This window comes from Paralichthys olivaceus, chromosome 8, assembly GCF_024713975.1.
Source record: "Paralichthys olivaceus isolate ysfri-2021 chromosome 8, ASM2471397v2, whole genome shotgun sequence".
Lineage (NCBI taxonomy): Eukaryota > Metazoa > Chordata > Actinopteri > Pleuronectiformes > Paralichthyidae > Paralichthys > Paralichthys olivaceus.
The window spans coordinates 20,840,319-20,859,306 of NC_091100.1; the positions used below are offsets into that span (position 1 = coordinate 20,840,319).

The 18,988-nt window shown below is 42.4% G+C and overlaps 1 protein-coding gene across 8 annotated transcripts in view; it reads left to right on the plus strand.

Annotated features, from left to right (window-relative positions):
- The first annotated feature begins 1,946 nt into the window (after positions 1-1,946).
- The window catches only part of rgs12b (regulator of G protein signaling 12b), a 44,373-nt gene continuing 27,331 nt past the window's right edge, over positions 1,947-18,988 (plus strand). For 6 of the 8 annotated variants that reach the window (XM_069529875.1, XM_020084298.2, XM_020084299.2 and 3 more), the window contains exons 1-5: positions 1,947-2,102; positions 2,971-4,295; positions 4,626-4,865; positions 5,298-6,287; positions 11,246-11,365. In XM_069529875.1, coding sequence (XP_069385976.1) covers positions 3,213-4,295; positions 4,626-4,865; positions 5,298-6,287; positions 11,246-11,365 — 2,433 coding nt within the window. In that variant the 5' untranslated portion in view covers positions 1,947-2,102; positions 2,971-3,212. Of the gene's footprint in view, positions 2,450-2,970; positions 4,296-4,625; positions 4,866-5,297; positions 6,288-11,245; positions 11,366-18,988 lie in introns of all 8 variants that reach the window. The other 2 variants (XM_069529876.1, XM_069529877.1) reach the window with 2 other exon arrangements.

Sequence of the window (18,988 nt, forward strand, 5' to 3'; positions counted from 1 at the left end):
CATTTTGCTGCTGTTTAAAGATCTGTTGTATTTGACCTTATCTGTAACTCTAACTGATCTTTTACTTGGTCATGGTCACATTTTATACAGTTTCCTTCTCATCCAGGCTTTAATTCCCTTTTATTGACCACAGAGTATGAAAACAGATTCTAGTTTTACAGCACCCATTAAGATGGGCTCTTCATGATTAAAAGGAATTAACAGGATTACTGAGCAGCTGCCATATGGTTCATGAAGCACTGAAATCATGATGGCACAGGTATTAAGCAACTGTACATGTAGGAGAAAAAAACTTTATGGCTGAACTTACAAAGGCTTTATCATGTCATGATGTGTGATTTACACTAACCACTTTATATATCAGGACAAACAGACAATACAGACACTCACATGAACACGCACAGCTGGCCCTTAGAAAATGAACGTATGTCCCAACAATGCTCTAGTTCTTTTTATAGACCTCATTGCAACTACATTATAAATCTCAAAATCAAAATACAACTTTGAAACCAAAGGAAGGAGAATGGTCAGATGTGAAATGCTGTAACTGGTCTTTTATTTCAGATGTTAAAGTTGTGTCACATCTTGTACATTAGAGATTTGTTGAATACATGTAGATTTCTTGCAGAAGTGAGTAAATGTAATGTTCTGGCATGACAAATAACTGTTTCACTCAAATGTGTCATGGCGCTGCATGCTGCTTGTACAGTACTGTTAGCTGATACTAGTGTTCAGTAGCCTGGATACACACCTCTCTACCGGCCAAACTAAGCAAATCACTTTAAAGGACAAATTAAGAAAATGTGCATTATCACATGAAAGTAAATAGGTGGAACTTACAGATAGAAAATGAATGTCCCAACAATGCTTTAGATTGTTTCACAGGCCTTAATGCCACAATGCAATTGCAGAATTTAAATAACTATGAAACTAAAAGCGCAAAAATAAGTCATCAGGTGTGATCTGGTAAAACTAAACTAAATAGAAGTTCAGACATAAAAAAAAGGGATATACTCTACTTGCACATTAAAGACACATCAGAGACTGTTTGACCCTCAGACGTAGAGAATTGAGTGAGTGTTTTGCCTGGCAACAATGTGGTTGAACCCTGGAGTTATTTCTATTGTAAAGAAAGATAACAAAAAGTGTTAGAAAGTTGCTGCTTGTACATGAGTGTGCGCAGCCTGGATAAACTCACCTCTCACACACACACTGGGACGAATGGATCGTTTCAGCCACATGGATGAAAACTCTTTAAAATGAATGAACTTGTGTTATTTCATCAGTCTGAAGTCTCCCCCTCTGTTGCCCACCCTGTACACCCCTCCCTCACTCCCTCCCTCCCTCTTAAGGCTACTTCGCCAGATGGTGCAGCCTTTTCTTTTGTTTACCCATCGTCCCTCTGAGTTTACCGACCCAACCTTAGCGACTCAACTATGGAGACTGTCCGAGCAGCATCACCGTCCGACGGAGACAAGTAAGTCACTTAGCTGTTTTTTTGGATTCTCCGGCTCAGTGATCCGCTTCACCAAACTTATTTATCGACATGTAAAAAAAAAAAAAAAAAACCTGCATCCACCTTTTCACTGAGCTGTCCCTTCTTTACAACTCACAGCTTCTCAGCCAGATGCTGTCGTTTCTGAGCTGTTTTCCATCTTCAAGCTGGTTAGAGACAGAGCTCAGAGTGTGTCCCGCTGCTGAGAGCACGTCATGTAATCGTGAGGAGAGCTACGGGGGCATTGTTGAGCCTGTACGTTGTGACACCTGTGGATCGAGCTACTCTCGCTACTTTTATTTGTGATTTCTCAGTCGAACTTTCGTCAATTTCTCCGCACAACTGTTGTCGCTGCTGACTGACAGCTCCGCGCGCCAATGACAGCACGCGAAGGTCTGTGTACAGCGCCGTCGCCGTGGTTACGCGCCGACATTCCGAAGATGTGGGAAGCGGGGGGGCGGGACTAAGATTTCAGCATGGATGGATGCACTTTTCTTTTTTTTTTTTTTCAGCAGCAAGTCCAGACAAGAAAAAACAAACGCGTTTAAAACTGTGACCAAGTGACGCGAAGTGAGCGCGGAGCTGTTTGTGTGGTGAGAAACTCCAGGTGTGGTTTTTTTTTTTATTCCACCCGCAGCCTTTACTCTACCAGCGCTAACTTTGCTAGCATGAAGAGCTAAGTGAGCTAACGGTAGCGCGACAGCTAACTGTAGCTAACAGGTTTCAATAAAGTCGGAGGCTCCTTATGAAGGAATACAACACTAACGCGAAGCGCAGATTGCGTTGAGAATAAGAGATACGCCTGTTCTAACGTAAAAACAAACAAGCTGAAGTCCAGTGTGAGTCTCAGGTGTTGGCTGTGTGTGTTTGATTTACCTGTCAGGTGAGAACACACCTCTGTTCAGAACACACGTGTGTCGCTGGGTAGAGCTGCTGGGACTCCGCCCTGCACAGGTGTGTCTGTCCCGTCACGTCCATGTGCTCTCTTCACTCGTCAACACTTAATGACAGATCAATAACAGTGTTATTGATCTGCTCAACAGGCCACACAGGCAGGTGGTTTGATCCACATGAGGAATTCAAGTGTGATAGAATCAACGTTTCACATATTCTTTTGGATTTAGATCGTCTAAATTCCTCTGTTCATCTCTGACATGCTTAACATGATCATCATATGGGTACATTTCATATCCACTGCAGGTAATCGATAGTTCATTAATCTATTCACTAATTCCACAAATGGCAAATTAAGAAAACACATGCTAATAGAAAAAACACGTGCAAATTAAGAACAACTTCATTAATTTGACGACAATGCGCTCCTTGCTCCGAAGATTATCTCTGCAACTTTTTATGTGCTTTGTGTATGTTCAATAAATATAATAAAGTATGGCAGAAACTCAAGTAGAGACAATGAGACCATGTTGAGAAAGTAAAAGCTGCCACTGACTTGGTTTTGTTCTTTTGTGCTGCAGGTAAACTTGCCCATGAACTGGAGCAGCAAGTGACACCAGGATGGGAGGGCTAGCGAGACCGTGCCAGAACTGAGGCCAAACTCTCACTCCCCTGCTGCATTTAGGACTGCTGCTCATTTTTTCGTAGCAACTTGATGGTAGAGCTGTTTGTCAAGAAGATAAGCCCTGGATATTTCCTTGTGTTTTTCTGCCTAAGCAGAGCCTGGGGGACGAATGATGACTGACTGAAACCAATTGAATCGATGGACTCGAGAAAGTTCCCTGGCACAATGTTAAGGCCAGCAGACACATCATCCAAGAGGCGTCCGTGTGGTGGAAGTGGGCTGAACTTGCCTCCTCCCCCCCCTGCCTCCTCCTCCCTCCAACAGGGCCGTATCCATGCCGTGGAGGTGGCACGAGGGAGGACAGGGTACGGCTTTACGCTTTCAGGTCAAAGCCCATGTATCCTCAGCTGCATCCTGAAAGGGAGCCCTGCAGACTATGTGGGCTTACGTTCTGGAGACCACATCCTCTCTGTTAATGACATCAATGTGTCCAAGGCCTCGCATGAAGATGTGGTCAAGCTGATTGGACGCTGCTCTGGTGTTTTGAAACTTGTCATCGCCGAGGGAGAACGTCACAGGCGCCACCATCACCACCAACGGGCTGGAAATCGCCATCACAGCAGCAATACGATGGGAGCATCTCACCTGGACTCATGCTCGAGCGATGATGAGTTGGATGGTTTCTATGACAACAGTGTTAACAATAACAATAACAGCAGGTCAGGCTGTGGAGCTCGCGGGGGTTTGTACAAACCCAAATTGGATTCTAAGCAGCTGGGCATCAACAGGGCAGAGAAGGTTGTGGCGGAGCTGCAGTCCGGAGGAATCTTTAACATGATCTTTGAGAACTCCAGCCACTCGTCCAGTAGCTCGGACAAGGAGAGGCCGTTGGTTAGTTCATCATCAAAGCCTCGTCCTCTGTCTGATCCTGAGTTCCCACAGTATCGGAACTCCTCTTGTTCCCAGAGCAATCCCAACCTTCTCTCTGAGGAGGAGATGGCTCAAGTTCTGAATGACGATTCAGTCTTCCTGGACTCAGACTTCCATCATCTCAACATTCACCCACATGAAGAGCAAGACGTGGATGTAGGAGATGGGGGCGATTTGGGCCTAGAGCCTGGTGAAGGCATCCTCAACGTGGGCATGATTGTTGGCTATCTGGGCTCCATTGAGCTGGCCTCCTCTGGGACAAGTTTAGAGAATGACAGCCTGCAGGCCATCAGGGGCAGCATGAGGCGTCTCAGAGCCGAGCAAAAGATTCATTCATTGGTCCTAATGAAGGTGAATCTAATTCTTTCATTACCCATCTGAAGAAAATAGCTTGTTAGCTATATTTTTAATCTAGTTTAAAAAACAATAGTTCAATCTAAAAAAACATATTTCTTTGTAAGCCTTTAAACAGTATATTGCTAGGTCTCGAATGAGTCAAGATTTGAAAAAATATCTTTGTCAGACTTCAATTTTCAAGCTGCTAGAAAAGCAGATACAGTACATTTACTTAAGACTATTTCAGCAGATTAAACAGTGTCTATAATGATGTCAGGAATCTGTGATTGCCTTGTTATTTTTCTTGGCACCAGGTACTAACATGCATTAATTACATCCTGCCAGGTCATGCATGACAGTGTGCGTCTGTGCAGTGACAGGGGTCAGGTCCTGGCCACCTATCCTGCAGAGAAACTAGCCTTCAGCGCTTGCTGTCCCGACGACCGGCGATTCTTTGGACTGGTCACGATGCAGGCCACGGACGAGCATGACTATAATCGCTTTAGCAACGGACGAGATGAAGATGGTGGTTTGAGGACTTCCTGCCATGTGTTCATTGTGGACCCAGACCTCTGTCATCACCAGGTAAAAAGAGTGACACCAGGATTATAAATCATTCTTTTAAGGAAATTACTCTGTTGATTTATGTTGATTATTCTGACACAATTTACAACTGTGTAATATTACCTTTATTATTAAGTATAGGGTCTTGATTTTCCACTATGATGTTGATAAAGGCTGGGGATTTCTGATATGAAATAAATGCAGAGGTAACGTGCTGTTTGAAGTTGCCTGTAGAAAGTCACGGCTGCTCTTGAAGATAAAATAAAAACAAAATCACGGACCAAAAAGATACACAACTAAAGATGACGGCTGTGCCGACAGTGTATGTGTGATAAAGAAAATGCTGCACATAAAATGCACTGTATGAATGGGTGATTGGAAAAACTGTACTGTGAATATATGACAGCACATATCTACCCATACACACTCTTATGGTGACTGTTGTTTCCTCAGGTCCATTTAGGTGTAGCCATGAGGTTTGGCTTTGAGTGTACCCCCGACCCAGACACAGGTGGCTGCCTTGAATTCCCGCCCAGCTCTCAGCCTCTCCTCCACTTTGTCTCTGTCCTCTACCGAGACATGGGCGACAACATTGAGGGGGTTCGGGCCCGGGCCTTTCATGATCCAGACAACGACGCCCAACAGAACCACAGCACCAGCAGCAACAGCGATAGTGGGATTGGAAACTTTTTACCAGAGGAGAAGAGCAACAGAGTGCTTTTAGTGGACCTCGGAGGTCCTCCTAATCACAACCACATCTCTGGGCCACGCCACTGGGACAGCCCTCCTTCCTCCCAGCAGGCCTGGAGCCCCACCCTAGGAGCCACCGCCTCTCTCCCACCTCCTCCTCCTCCTCCGCCAGCTCTGAGAAATGGCCACTACCGCCACGATCCACACCTGGCTGACCTCCCTCACCCTCTACCCTTGGCTCACACTGACGTCTCCAGCAGGCACTCACGAGGGGTCCACCCTCACCACTACTCACTGGCGAAGCGGGGAGGAGCTGTGGGGGGAGGAGAAAAGAGAGGGGCGGGAGGAGCAGTAGGGGTGGAGCCACAGCGGTGGCTCCCAGTCCATGTGCTTAGAGACTGGCGTCAGCAGCACCACCACAGCCACCTCCAGGGCCTGAGCAGCGACCAGGAGTCCTATGCTGAATCCACTGACGGGTGGTCATCGGCCAACTGCAGCACCTTGCCTCCACCCATGAGTAAGATCCCTGCAGACCGCTACCGGGCCCCGCTAGCCCCGGGAGACCACCTGCCACCACCTGGAGGGAGCCAGCCTCCTCCTCCGTCACATCCCCACTCCCACACCCACCGGCTGGCTGTTCAGAAAGATGAGTGGGCCAAGAAGCTGTTTGGTGCTGGAGACAGGGAGCGGCCTGGAGCAGAGAGAGGTGAAAGAGAGAAGAAACGAAGGAATGCAAAGGAAGGAGAGAAAAAGGTAAGATTAAGACAAATTCATCAAATATTTTCAAATCAATAAGACTCTGCTTATCTCTTTCACTTTTTTACCTGCTATATAGGCTGGCTTTCCACAATAGGGCATTCATTGAAGTGTTTCACTGTGCCAGTTTGTGGATTGTGGGGCTTTTGGAAGAGTTGTGTTAAAACTGGCCATGAGCTGAGAAGCCCGGGCAGCAGGTAGAATCCTCATCACACCCCTCTGCTGTGGAAATTTACTCTGACTAGTGTATGTCCAAGGCTACAGTTTATTGAGGCTATAAATCCATCTGTGTTCATCCCTCTGTTCACCATCGCATTTTCACCCACTCTCTCAAGGCCTAGAAACTTGACTCAACTGAACTTGTCCTCGAGAAAATTCTCTTACTTAGACGGGAAACTTTTCAACGGTGTTCAAAGTTGTAATAAACAACATCCACCTCAGCAAACTTCCCTGTGCTGTATTGCACATTATTCAACTATTGAATAATGTGAATGTTGCAATATGCTCTCTACCCAGACTTAGTACAAGTGGATTGATAAGTTATTTATTCCCACTGCTCCAGTATCATCAGGTCATGCATTATGCACCAACCAGCCATCTGCCTTCACCTGAAAACCACCTGTTTCCCACCGTAATTAGTCAGTGGTAAGAGCAGAGCATGCGTATGATAAAGTGCTGCACATACATGCACTGTATGAATTTGTGTGTGAAAAACTGACACAACTGTGCTGTAAAGCTCTTTGAGTGGTCAACAAGACTAAAAAAGTGCTTTATAAACCCAGACCTTTTTATATAAAGAACATTTCGTTTATTTCACACAAATGATATACAAAAGACATAAATGTTTAAAGGTACAGTGTGTAGAATTTTGTGATATCTAGTGTTGAAATTGCATGTTGCAGATGAACACCCCTCACCTCACCCTCTCCTTCCAAACATGAAATAGAACCTGTGGTAGCCTTTTATTGTCATAAAAACTCAAAAGGTGTTTAGTTTGTCCAGTCTGGACTAACTAAACATGGTGGCCTCCGTAGAGAGGGTCCCCTCGATGTAAATATAAAGTATTTGAATATAAAGGGCCTTTTCTGGGGTAAAGAAAACTACAATTCATACTATTTAGATGAAAAAAACTAGTGAAAACATCATGAGAATTACTCTACATTAAATTTCTGCCAATAGATCCCTTTCACCTCAATCTTACACACTGGACCTTTAAGTATGTGTGGAGTGTGATAGAGACACTTTTGAAAACCATACCCAAATATAACAAGAGAAATACAAAACCTACAAAATATTTAATACAGGTTATGTATTAGTATAAAAGAGAAAACACATTTCACATACATTAACTGATAACAGTATACATTATATACTGTACATTAACTCCCCTACAACCGATCAGCTGAATAAAAATGCTCATAAAAATAGTCAATCTTTACAAGTATGCAGTAAAGATTTGCCTCGTCTCAGTCTACATTTAATACAAAGGAGTTTCTTGTTTGTCCCAGACACTTAAGTAGGTTGTTGCTTCCCCCAGTCATACTCGTGGAGGACAGGGTCTGAGGATCCCAGGGGAAAATCAGAGGAATTGTTTACAAGGCCAGGGTCAGTGTAGAGGGTAGCAGGGTCAGGAGGTTGAACATCAACCTCTCAGAACAATGTTCTCAGACTGGACATGCAGTGTGTTGGAGGCTGTCCGAGGATGTCACGATTACTTGGAGCAAAGATGTTTTTCCTTCAATGTACTTTATACTCAAGAATTACATTGATATTATTGCTAACCTGCTTCCTATAGTATATATTATGTAGTATACATATATACAAATATATGTTATTTGACTTATTTGCTTGCTTTTGTCTGCCACATGGTGGCACTGTTTCATCATCTAAACCATAAACTCTGTGAGCATGCATGAGGCATTGTCTATTGGGAATAAAAGATATACTATATTTACGTGTTGTTTGGTGCCTGACATTGATCTGAACAAATGAAGTAGATGTGGCTATAGTTTACCCATGGGCTGGAAATTATCAGGAAAAAAAAGCTTAAATATATAATTGATACAAAAACAGTAGAATTTTGTGGATGTAACCCTTTTTTTCATTTGTGCAGTTTTCATTTGGGCCTTGCTGTACTGCTGCAGTTTCTGTTTTTATAAGAAATAAGTGGGATATTTGTGTGTGTTTGTGCTTTGCTCTTATGTTGACAGCTGTTTTTGTTGTAAACAGGAAAGATGCCATGTTTCTGTGACACTGATGGTGTGCGTGCGTGCGTGTGTGTGTGTGATCAGAGCTTTGAGTTTTCCACTAAATATTTTTTTCTTTCAAATGTTTCTGTTAAAACTCTGTGGTGCAGCCACACCCAAAACAAGCCCAGCATAACATCAACATGTTATCGTTTCCTTTTTTTAGTTCAAATCTTTGCTTTTATGAGAAACAATTTAGTTTGCCTCAAGCAGAAGTGCCATAATGATTAAGATGTTAAAACTGACCAGGTTAAATGGGGGTCACATGAGAATGTTTGTGTCTACGTATGTAATCGAGTGTTCAAATCTGTGCTGACTGATACACGCACACGTACATGAGGGGGTGACTTTGTTTCCAGGCAACACTGGTGATGAAATGCCAACAAGACCTGTTCCTAATCAGCCAGTCAGATTCGACATGCGCCACAATTGGCCTCTGGATCCTGACTGTCAACATTGATTAATTTCTCATTAGTTAACAGCTCCATTGGCGTATGCTCTCTGCTAGAGTTTAAGGAGATTAGCCAAATGCCATTTGTGAGCGGATAGAAAGAAGAGGAGAGTATTTGTCTTGTTCTCTAGAAGCAAAAGAACAACAGTTGTTAAAAGTTAATTGTAAACTTGTGAAGGCTACACAAGCCCGTCCTCTATGGTTTAGTGCACCACTCAGTGTGGTTACATCATTATCAGATGGGCTCTGGACAATAAATCCTGATGAACCAATGACTAATTTTCTATTGCCCGTTTTACTCAATCGTTTTATGGCATCATGTAGCAGCTGGTCAGTTGAAAATTCATTCCAGTTTCACAGCGTTAATCTTAACTTGCATTATCTTTTTGTGTGTATTTTAATATCAGTGGGAGTACACTGAGCAAACACAATAATGACACCACCTGAGCGATGATGAAATCTTATGTGAGAGCACAACATGCTACTTTGCATGTGCAAAGTAGCATGCTCTGCATGTGTTGTTATCATGTCCATCGTGTGTGTCAGTGTGTGTTTCTCTGCTCTACATGGTTGTGGGTTACAAGTACAATCCTGTGCTGCAGGCACAAAACACAAGACTGCACATGCCTGTGTCCACCATGTGGAATTTAACATTTAAGTGGAAAGAAAAAATGCGTCTTAAACAGGCACGAATGTGTTACAGTAGAGCTCCAGGCAAAGTGGCCCATATCCCTTCATGTAGGCTCTGATGTAGGATTTTCTATGTGCTATGTGTGTCTTTTTGTGACCTATTAACACTTTGACATTTTATTTTCTACAACACCTCTTCCATCTCTCACACACACACACACACACACACACACACACACACACACACACACACACACACACACACACACACACAGTGTCATGCTGTTTATGAACATGTTATTGATCAAAACATGTTTGAACTGGATCACGGTTTGCAACAAACATATTGTCAAGACAGGTTTTGATGGAAAACCTGCTTAGTTCAGAGAACAAAAACCATCAGTGAACTACAGTGTTGTTAAAGACTGTGGCTGATGGTTGCCATGGTGGTTACCCAGCCCAACAGCAGCACAAAGACTGTAAAGATTGCATGTACTAATATTACAAAAACACATTGATCATTTGACTTTCCAACAGAAGTAATGAAAGAAAAGCAGATGAATAATATAAATGCTTTTTCATTGCCCCTGCCAAGGAGGATGCTTTGTTGTTGCCCCTGTATGTTTGTTTGTTTGATTGTCAGTCAGACTACACAATAACTACTGAACGGATTTCCATCAAACTTGGTGGCAGGATGGGACATGGGCCAACCCGTTAAATATTTTTTGACATTTTCAGAGATTTTCCCAGGCAATATTTCATGGATCTTGAAAAGAAGAATCAGACATATTTAAGGAACTGATATCTATGAGTGTGTGCAACTTGGTGGAGCTTGATGGAATTTAAGGAGGTATGTGCTGTACTGAGTACCATTCTAGTTTCATTATTTATTCGTTGTATCTTTGTTGTGCATAAAGCTAGATGATATACCTGGAACCTTTATCAAGATAAGTTTTCAGTCGATATCAATAATTATCACTATAAATGTCTCATTATTATTTCTGTTGAGTTGTCTGTGCCTGAGTGAAGTGTCTGTGCTGTTTGGTGGGTAAAATATCTAATGGAGACATTAAGTAATCAATTTACAATCTGCCATGCATTGGTCAGGCTCTAATTCATATTTTCATATATTTTCATGTGTATTTGTTCATTTTCATGTGTATTTGTTCATTTTCATGGTGTGCACTTCAGTGTCAGTAAAGAGTGACAGAAATACTTAGGAGCAGAGTGAGTGAGTGATGGTCATGACAAAATACTGTAGATCCAAAGCTTCTCAGACGACAGAGGGACCCCTCACATTCATCTGCTTTTTGTCATTATTTATGCTGGAAAGACAAATGATCATTGTTTGCTGTTCATTCAGACTCATTCACTTCTACAATCTAACATATGGGAGGTTCCAAGTCAACCCCTCTTTTGCAGTGACTTTACAATGAAGTACCTTAAATGAGAGCTCAGCAGTAGCTGTTGACGGAGGTGAGACACTCACTATCCCCTCAAGCGTTCTCACCTGCTGGAGGTTTTTGAACTAGATATGTTAACACCAGCTTCCTTGTCTGACGAGTGGCTACTGCCCTTGTGCATTATTCTGAATGCTGACTGAACATGCGTATTCTTTGTCTCCTCAGGGTGGTCGGTTCCGTGGTCTGACAATGGGCTTCCCTCCTCTCCCGCAGCGCTCGTCAGCCCGACGCTCCTTTGGACGCTCCAAACGCCTCGGCTTGGCCCGCTCCCTGGACGACTTGGAGGTAAGAGTGTACACACACACACACACACTCACACACACACACTCACACACACATAGCATTGTGTGTTAACAATGGTGGTGTTTGACCACTGCGTTGTTGTCACATTTGAGCCACACATGCACCTTCCATCTCTTATAATAGCAGCTCATGAGCATCATACAACCTCACATGATATGTCAAGCCCTCTTCTCACATCGCCATGGCAACATACACACTATCACGGACAGTGCTTTCTTATAGAAAGAGCCGTGAGACATTTCAGGCATATGGATTTGGATTAAGATACCTTTGTTCGTCAGATAGCAGAGGCTCACTGAGGTTACCGTTTGTTACTCGCGGCCACATGTTAAAGTGGAAAAGTATTTCTGTGGAGTGGGTGCTCTACGGCTATACTGTTACAGGAATTATACTTTTGTTCTCCTTTTAGCTGTAAGAAATGACCTGATATCCAGTCATTTGAGAGCCATGAGTTTTCCTAACAATATGCCCATTTAGTTCTTCTTACAACATTTTATAATGAGAAAGTCTGCAGTAGCTGCTTTATTACTCTCGACAGCAAATGATACAATGGACTGCTATCATGGTTACCACTGTAAATCCTTGCACAAGGTTATAACAATCATAATAACCATGGGATTCATATTTATGGTTTTGCATTTCCAGAATCTATATATATTTTATCCATTTTATGTTTAAGTTTGTTTGTGTGTGTGTCTGCTTGTGAGACCAAAAACAGAGTCCTGCTGTCTGTGATCACGGCTTGTAACAGTAGTTTTGGTCCAAAGATAGAGATCAGAAGAAAGCTAAATGTTTCCGCCATTTAGTGGCTATACTGAGGCAGCCTGGGAGCAGATAAGGAGATCCCACACTGTCGCTTCAGTAGTGAGATCTGTTTTGGTTAATATACTGTACATATTTGGCATTTTTTCTTTATTGGATAGCTCAGTAGACAGTGACAGAATAAATGGGAAGAGCCAGGGAGAGACAGGTTATTACATGCTATGAAAATTTGAGATGTGTTTTAAACACTGGGCCCCAAATTGGTTTTAAGTAAAGTTAAAGCTTATAAAGAAAAGTTAAAAGTTATGACCATATGTAGGGAAATGCAATTTGTAAATATTTTGTTGCCATAGGCTCTGCCCACAAATGTCTAGTGTTGTTTAGCCTCACCTCAAACTATTCGTGATTGAACACTTTGTACTTTGTTGTGTTGAGCTTATGCTGACAGAACTAGGATGGCTCTCAACAGAGTGTTTACCTGTAAGACCAAACAGTCTCCTTAAAATCAATCAAGCTGCAACTAATTTTACACAATCAGTTCCCTAAATGTACTGTTTTCATTAAAATACATGAATTAGTCCCAGGGAAATCGCTGTTAAACAAAGTGATAACCATCCTTTTTTTCTGTATCTGTGCCAAAGTTTAAAGTATTTTTTTTTGTGGCCCAAGCCCCATCCTTCCACCAAGTTTCAAGAAAATCAATACAGTAGGTTTTGTGTTTTCCTGCTAACAGTCAAACAGCAATGAAAACATAGCAATGCATCTTTCAATCATTATTATTAATCACATTCATTTAATTTAAGTCATTAGGTGGTAATGTCAGGAGCAACAGTGCTTTTCTGCACACATTTGAATGTATTTCATACAGGGGTAGATGTATCTCCCATTGCTAGACCATGGTCTCACTCTTCTTTTCTCCTCATCACCCCTCCACCCTCTATCCCCTCTATTCTACCTTTATCTTCCGGTCGTTAGGCCTTTTTCTTTTGCTGCACATTCGGCAATGTCGATAAACAGAGAGGGCTTTGTGTTGTGAGAGGGGGAAGGACAGAAAGATTGGTGTGTGTGTGTGTGTGTGTGTGTGTGTGTGTGTGTGTGTGTGTGTGTGTGTGTGTGTGTGTGTGTGTGTGTGTGTGTGTGTGTGTGTGTGTGTGTGTGTGTGTGTGTGGTGGGGGGTAAAGTGTTAGCCTGCACTTCTAATGAGCTCTGATGAGCAATAAGCTGACATTGTCCTTGTTAGTGGGGCCTCAACACAAAAGCATTACAGACACACATAGTGGACAGACACACACATAGACACACATACAGTATATATGAAGAGCTGTGCATGCACATACACAAACAAGATTGGTGTGTGTGTGTGTGTGTGTGTGTGTCTGCCAGAGCTTGAGGCTTCCTTCTTATCTCATGATGGTTCTCATTATAGAGCTTGCATGCTCACACACACACAGCACATAACACATATGCGACACACACAAACAAACAAGCAGACAATGTCTTATGACAGCAGTAAGAGGAAGGAAATCAGAAATCAGCCTGTCCACATCTGCTCTCCTGCAGCTGTGTGTGTGTCCGGATTACAGTGGTCTCACGAACGTCTTTGCTGTATCATTTCCCAGTGTCACTCATACATACAGGCCAAGGGAAACTCTCAAAAGTTTACATGTGTAACTTTGTTTCAAAATACTACTGTTTAAAACCACAGAAAGCTATTTAGAGACCACTGTTAACAAGATAAAAAATTAAAACAGACTCACATGCTGCTAACTAAATTAACCATTTCAAAGGACACTGACGCACACACAAACAATTCTCAAGTGGTCCTCCAAGGTTGAAATCCGAGCAAGGTGATTGTGGGGGCTATTGACCCCACCTGCGTGAGCTATTTATTAAAGGGATAGTTCACCGAAACTCACTATCTTCTCACCACTATGCCAATGGAGGGGTGGGTGAGGTGTTTGAGTCCACAAAACACTTCTGGAGTCTCAGGGGTAAACTTTGTTGAAGCCGAATCTGATACAATCGAAGTAACCAGCGACCTAGACTTCAGACATAATAAAATAACCGAAAAAGCAAGCAGCATGCCTCCATACTGTTTTTGTGGTGTCATCCAAGTGTCCGCAAGCCCAAACATTCATATTCGACTTGAAATGGCGTCATTCAAACCATGTTTTTAGCCTAAATGTTTGCTGATATCTTCCTAAGAGGTGTGTTCACCGACCCTCTGACACACCATCGTGTGACTACGTCCGCTAGCTTAGCCACTTCGAGACTTTTTTATATACTACACATTCTATGGTGCAGTGTTCATTTGCGGTAAAGATTTTCTATCAATTCTTTCATACAATGAAAGTGAGTTTGCTTTATTACTGTTGACTTATGTGCCTTTTATATAAGTTATGATGATTTACTGAACTGCTGTTATATTTACTGCTATTTAAGAGGTCTGTTATCCAATTGACTGAATCTTCAGACCCAAACTCACAATGTTTTATAATAAAATCTCAATTCAGCTCAGTGTCAAACACTGCTGCATCAAAACAAATGTTGTGCTTTTACCAAACAGTGATTCTATGAATGTTGCTGCTATGACAGAGGTTAACTCCCATGACTCCTGTGAATGTCTGTGTCTCAGTCCGATACTGAGAATTAGCTAAATGATCTGACGCCAACTTTTGACTCACGATTTCCCCCAATTACAGACCACTGCTGTAGTTTATCTAGGAGTAGAAGAAGAAATTTTCAACTTGGCCCTCAAATAAAAATATAGTTCAGATACAATAGCAGAGAAATAAAAACAACAGAACCACTTAACCTTTGCATTTCCTTGAACTTGAAGTATTACTTGGTTTACATATTTACAAATTAAAAACTTCTCTTGTCTGTAGTGTAATTCTGTCGTTGTTGTGAGGATGTGTGTGTGTGTGCGCATGACTTCTCCAAAGCTAAATGATTTAGAGCCCCACAGTCTAATACAGTCTGTTTCTCCGTGGGGAAGAAGTAGGAAGTCTCCACTGATCTCACACGCAAACGTACTATGACCTCCAAAGTCAAAAGCAGTCTTTGAAAGCGGTGAAACAATTTCAGGATTTTGAAGATCCACCACTGCAGTACTAGTCCAGAATTCAGCAACCTCCCAACAAACCTCTCTGATGCCTCAATTAGTCTAGGATACGTTTTGCCCACTGTTACTTCTCTTATTATTATATTAACAAAGGCAAAACATTAAAAAAATGTTGCCATAAAAAGCAGTGGTTTGACTACGTATCAAACAGAGAATTACGAGCCACCCCCTTTAAATATCGCTCCCGTCTCGCAGTTTTCCAATTGTCCCGGGTCAGATTTGTCTCTGTGAGCGGTTGTTAAAATAGAAGAAGCTTATTTATGATCCCAGAACCTGAGGGAAAAGTAACAAACACACTGACTCCATTGCTCTCTCTCTCTCTCTCTCTCTCTCTCTCTCTCTCTCTCTCTCTCTCTCTCTCTCTCTCTCTCTGATGAAGTCTCTGACTTGCTGCAGTTTAAAGAAGATTTGTTTGAAATGTCGCCACAATATCATCACATAATGATCAATACTTTTCTCAATGAGTCTTCAGAGCATCGTATTCATCAGCCGTCCCACTCGCTCTCTCTCTCTCTCATCAGTCTCTCACGTGTAAGCTCAGTCTGGGTAAAAACCACAGACTTTGTAAACTTAGACAATATATGGAGAGGAGATGGCGGCACGCTTGGTTTTGTTTGCCATGTTTGGCATACTGCACAGCGTGAATGATAGATACACAAAGAAGAGCCAGTAAAAACAGTAAAAAAATAACTTCTCACAATCCAAACATGTAAAGACTCCAAATTAACTTTGTAAGTTGACTAAGTGGAGCTCTACATGACTCCCTGGTGTCTGCCCCGGAGCTGGAGGGGCTGCGGCCGGGCTTGGCACCTTCTCTCTCGGGCTGTGGAGGTGTCCATGGTCCCTGCGTGTGTAACAGAGTATGTTTATGAATATTTATCGCAAGTCGTATCGTCATCGCAATATTGAACATTATTGCATGTTTGAACATCATGCAGAGTTCTACAATAGTCACATGCACATACAGTATGCAGCTACAGTTTATTGCAGCTCTTCTCTACCTACACCGACTATTAACAGACCTTTTCTCAACATGATTACAATTTAAGAGATGGGAGATTTAATGCACATGTACAGTTGTGTGCAACAAAGCATCCTAAAGTTCAGCTGAAGCTAATACGTGGCTTCAGAAGTCACAGTTGGGTGTTGGTATCTTTTAAAGTCATGGTCATTTTACTGGAAAATTCCCTCCTTGTGTTTTCCTGGATTGTGTCTCCTTGCTGAGCCACAGGGTCATAAAAAGATTCAAAGAAACCCACTGGTCTGGATTTAAGAGGATTTCTTGGGGAAAATAATAATAGTAAAATCTTTAAAATCTAAAAATTTTATTTAAATAGCATAGTCATAGTAATCTCATAACATAGTTAAAGTGCTTCATAACAATAAAACACACAAGTAAAATTACATAAATGTTATCATTAAAAACCAATAAAAATGTAATTGCTTTAGGTTGGATGAGGGAGGGATTTACAAAAGAAGAATGGCAAAAATTGAAGAAGCAGCTGCTAAGCTATTTTATTCTATTATTTTAATTAGACAGTCTCTCTTGATCTCATTTTTGAGATAGACCTGAGTACAGGAGACATTCACAATCAGCTGATAAATCCAACACAACAAGGGCGTAATTAAAACAATTCCAAGAATCGTGAAAAATATCAGAAATCAAAGATTTGGAATCACCAAGGGGAGGTAAGACTGCAGTTGTTGGACAGTTTGCGTTTCAATCCATTTAAAAGGTGCAAAATACCTCAAACCAGTTCTGCTAACATTATTGCGATCATATAGATATCTAAGGAGATGTAGTTACTGGATCGTATCTTGTTTTAAATGAGAGAAGTCTTTTTAAGTCCAAGTCTAAGACGAGGATCAAAAACACACACATATTTTACTTCTCATGTAGGTCTCTTGCAAAGATAACCCTGAGAATATAACCTTATTTCTCCTGCAGCTCCTGCTGCTTTTGCAGGATGAGGAGCCTTAACCATGATGACTATAATGATCTTTATATGTAAAACTGGCAAAGACCTTTATATCCCTTTTATATGCCTGCCAGTCAGACAGCTTTTCACACACAACTCACACCAGTGTGGAAAACCATTGTAAAGAAACCACTGTGACAGGCCCTATGTTATCTGTGGACTACATGAATGACCTTTATCTGTATTCGTTCTCATCTCGTTAAAGGACTTGAACATCTTTTTCAAAAGTTCCTCATATCAGTTTCCAGTGCAGTTTAAAAGTCGTCTGATTGGCCTTATTGTGACAAACATTTTTCTTTATAATGTTAACAGTGTGAATTGGGAGTGAGTGGGTGCTATATAAGAATAACAATAAGAATAAGGAGTCCTTTATTATTCCCGCACTGTCCTCACCCTTGAGCCAAGTGGAGGACTGACAGGAGTGTGTGTGTGTGTGTGTGTGTGTGTGTGTGTGTGTGTGTGAGTGTGTGAGTGTGTGTATGTGTGTGTGTGTGTGTGTGGGTGTGTGTGTGTGTGGGTGTATGTAGGGTGGGAAAGGGGTGGTGGGGTGTTAGGGTGAGTCAAGGCATGTTGAGGAATGCAGCTAATTCCAATCATGGTTAGATGATCAATCCTTGCTGTCAACTTTAGCTTGAGAGGTTACTCATCTGCATCTCTCTCTCTCTCTGTCGTCCTATCGTCTCTCACTCCTCCACAACAGATCACAGTTCACCGCTGAGTGCATCCATTTCTTGCTGTTTTGACTTTTTTTCCCTCCACCCCTCTCTGCCCCTCGTCGTGAATGTCAGTTTACTCTCGGTGCCTGTGACATGCGTGGAGCATACTAAGCAGATGACAGAGGAGCGTTGAGGGTAATGCATTCAACTCCACACTGATGTTACGTGTGGGTGTTTGTGTTCCTTAATGACAAGTGGTCTGCCTCCGCATTTGCCTTGAATGCGTGTGTGTCTGTATGTATGCGTGCGTCTCAGCCCACAGCAGTGTGGGTGGAATAGAAATGATACGAGGGTGGGTGGGAAAGCAGAGAAAGAGGATGGATGGGGGGAGCAAAGAGGCAGGGCGAGGGAGTCGATAGAGAGAGAGGAGGAGGAGGAGGAGGAGGAGTGGGAGGAGAGCGAGAGGGAAGGGGAATCTAGCGACAGCGACACTCTATAGTGGTTTGGACATTTGAAAGCCATCAAGCTTTGCCGCTTCGTCTCTGAGCGCACACACACATACACTCATTCACTCACACGCACACACAGACACACATTCAACAGCTGATGACAATGTGTACTGAGGGGAGCTCTCACATGCAGTGCTGAGGATTACTTGTCTCTTTCTTCATGGAGCAGCAAACTTTGAGCGTGAATTCTGAAACGACCGCTGATCCAGTGAGTAAACGAGCTGTGCGTGCATATGTGTGCACATTATGTATGTGTGTGTGTTTCCCTACGTGTGATGCAGCCATTATTTGATACTACAGATGAATCCTTTGCCACATGTGATATGAAGGCTTCGCTACAAATTCTGTAATGTTAAAGATCTGTGTTGCTGGAACAGGTGAAATATTCTTGGATTTGAAACCCTATCAAACTCTTACTTGTGATTTTGAAGCTTTACAAGCACAAACAGTCGAGCTGACGCGGCTGCTAGTCACTGCTCTTTTCTCTGTTGCTCTTTTGTGTCTGCCAATTTTAATTTTGGTTGAAACTTTAGCAGCCAGGCCTATCTGTGGATTGACAGATCATGTGACACACA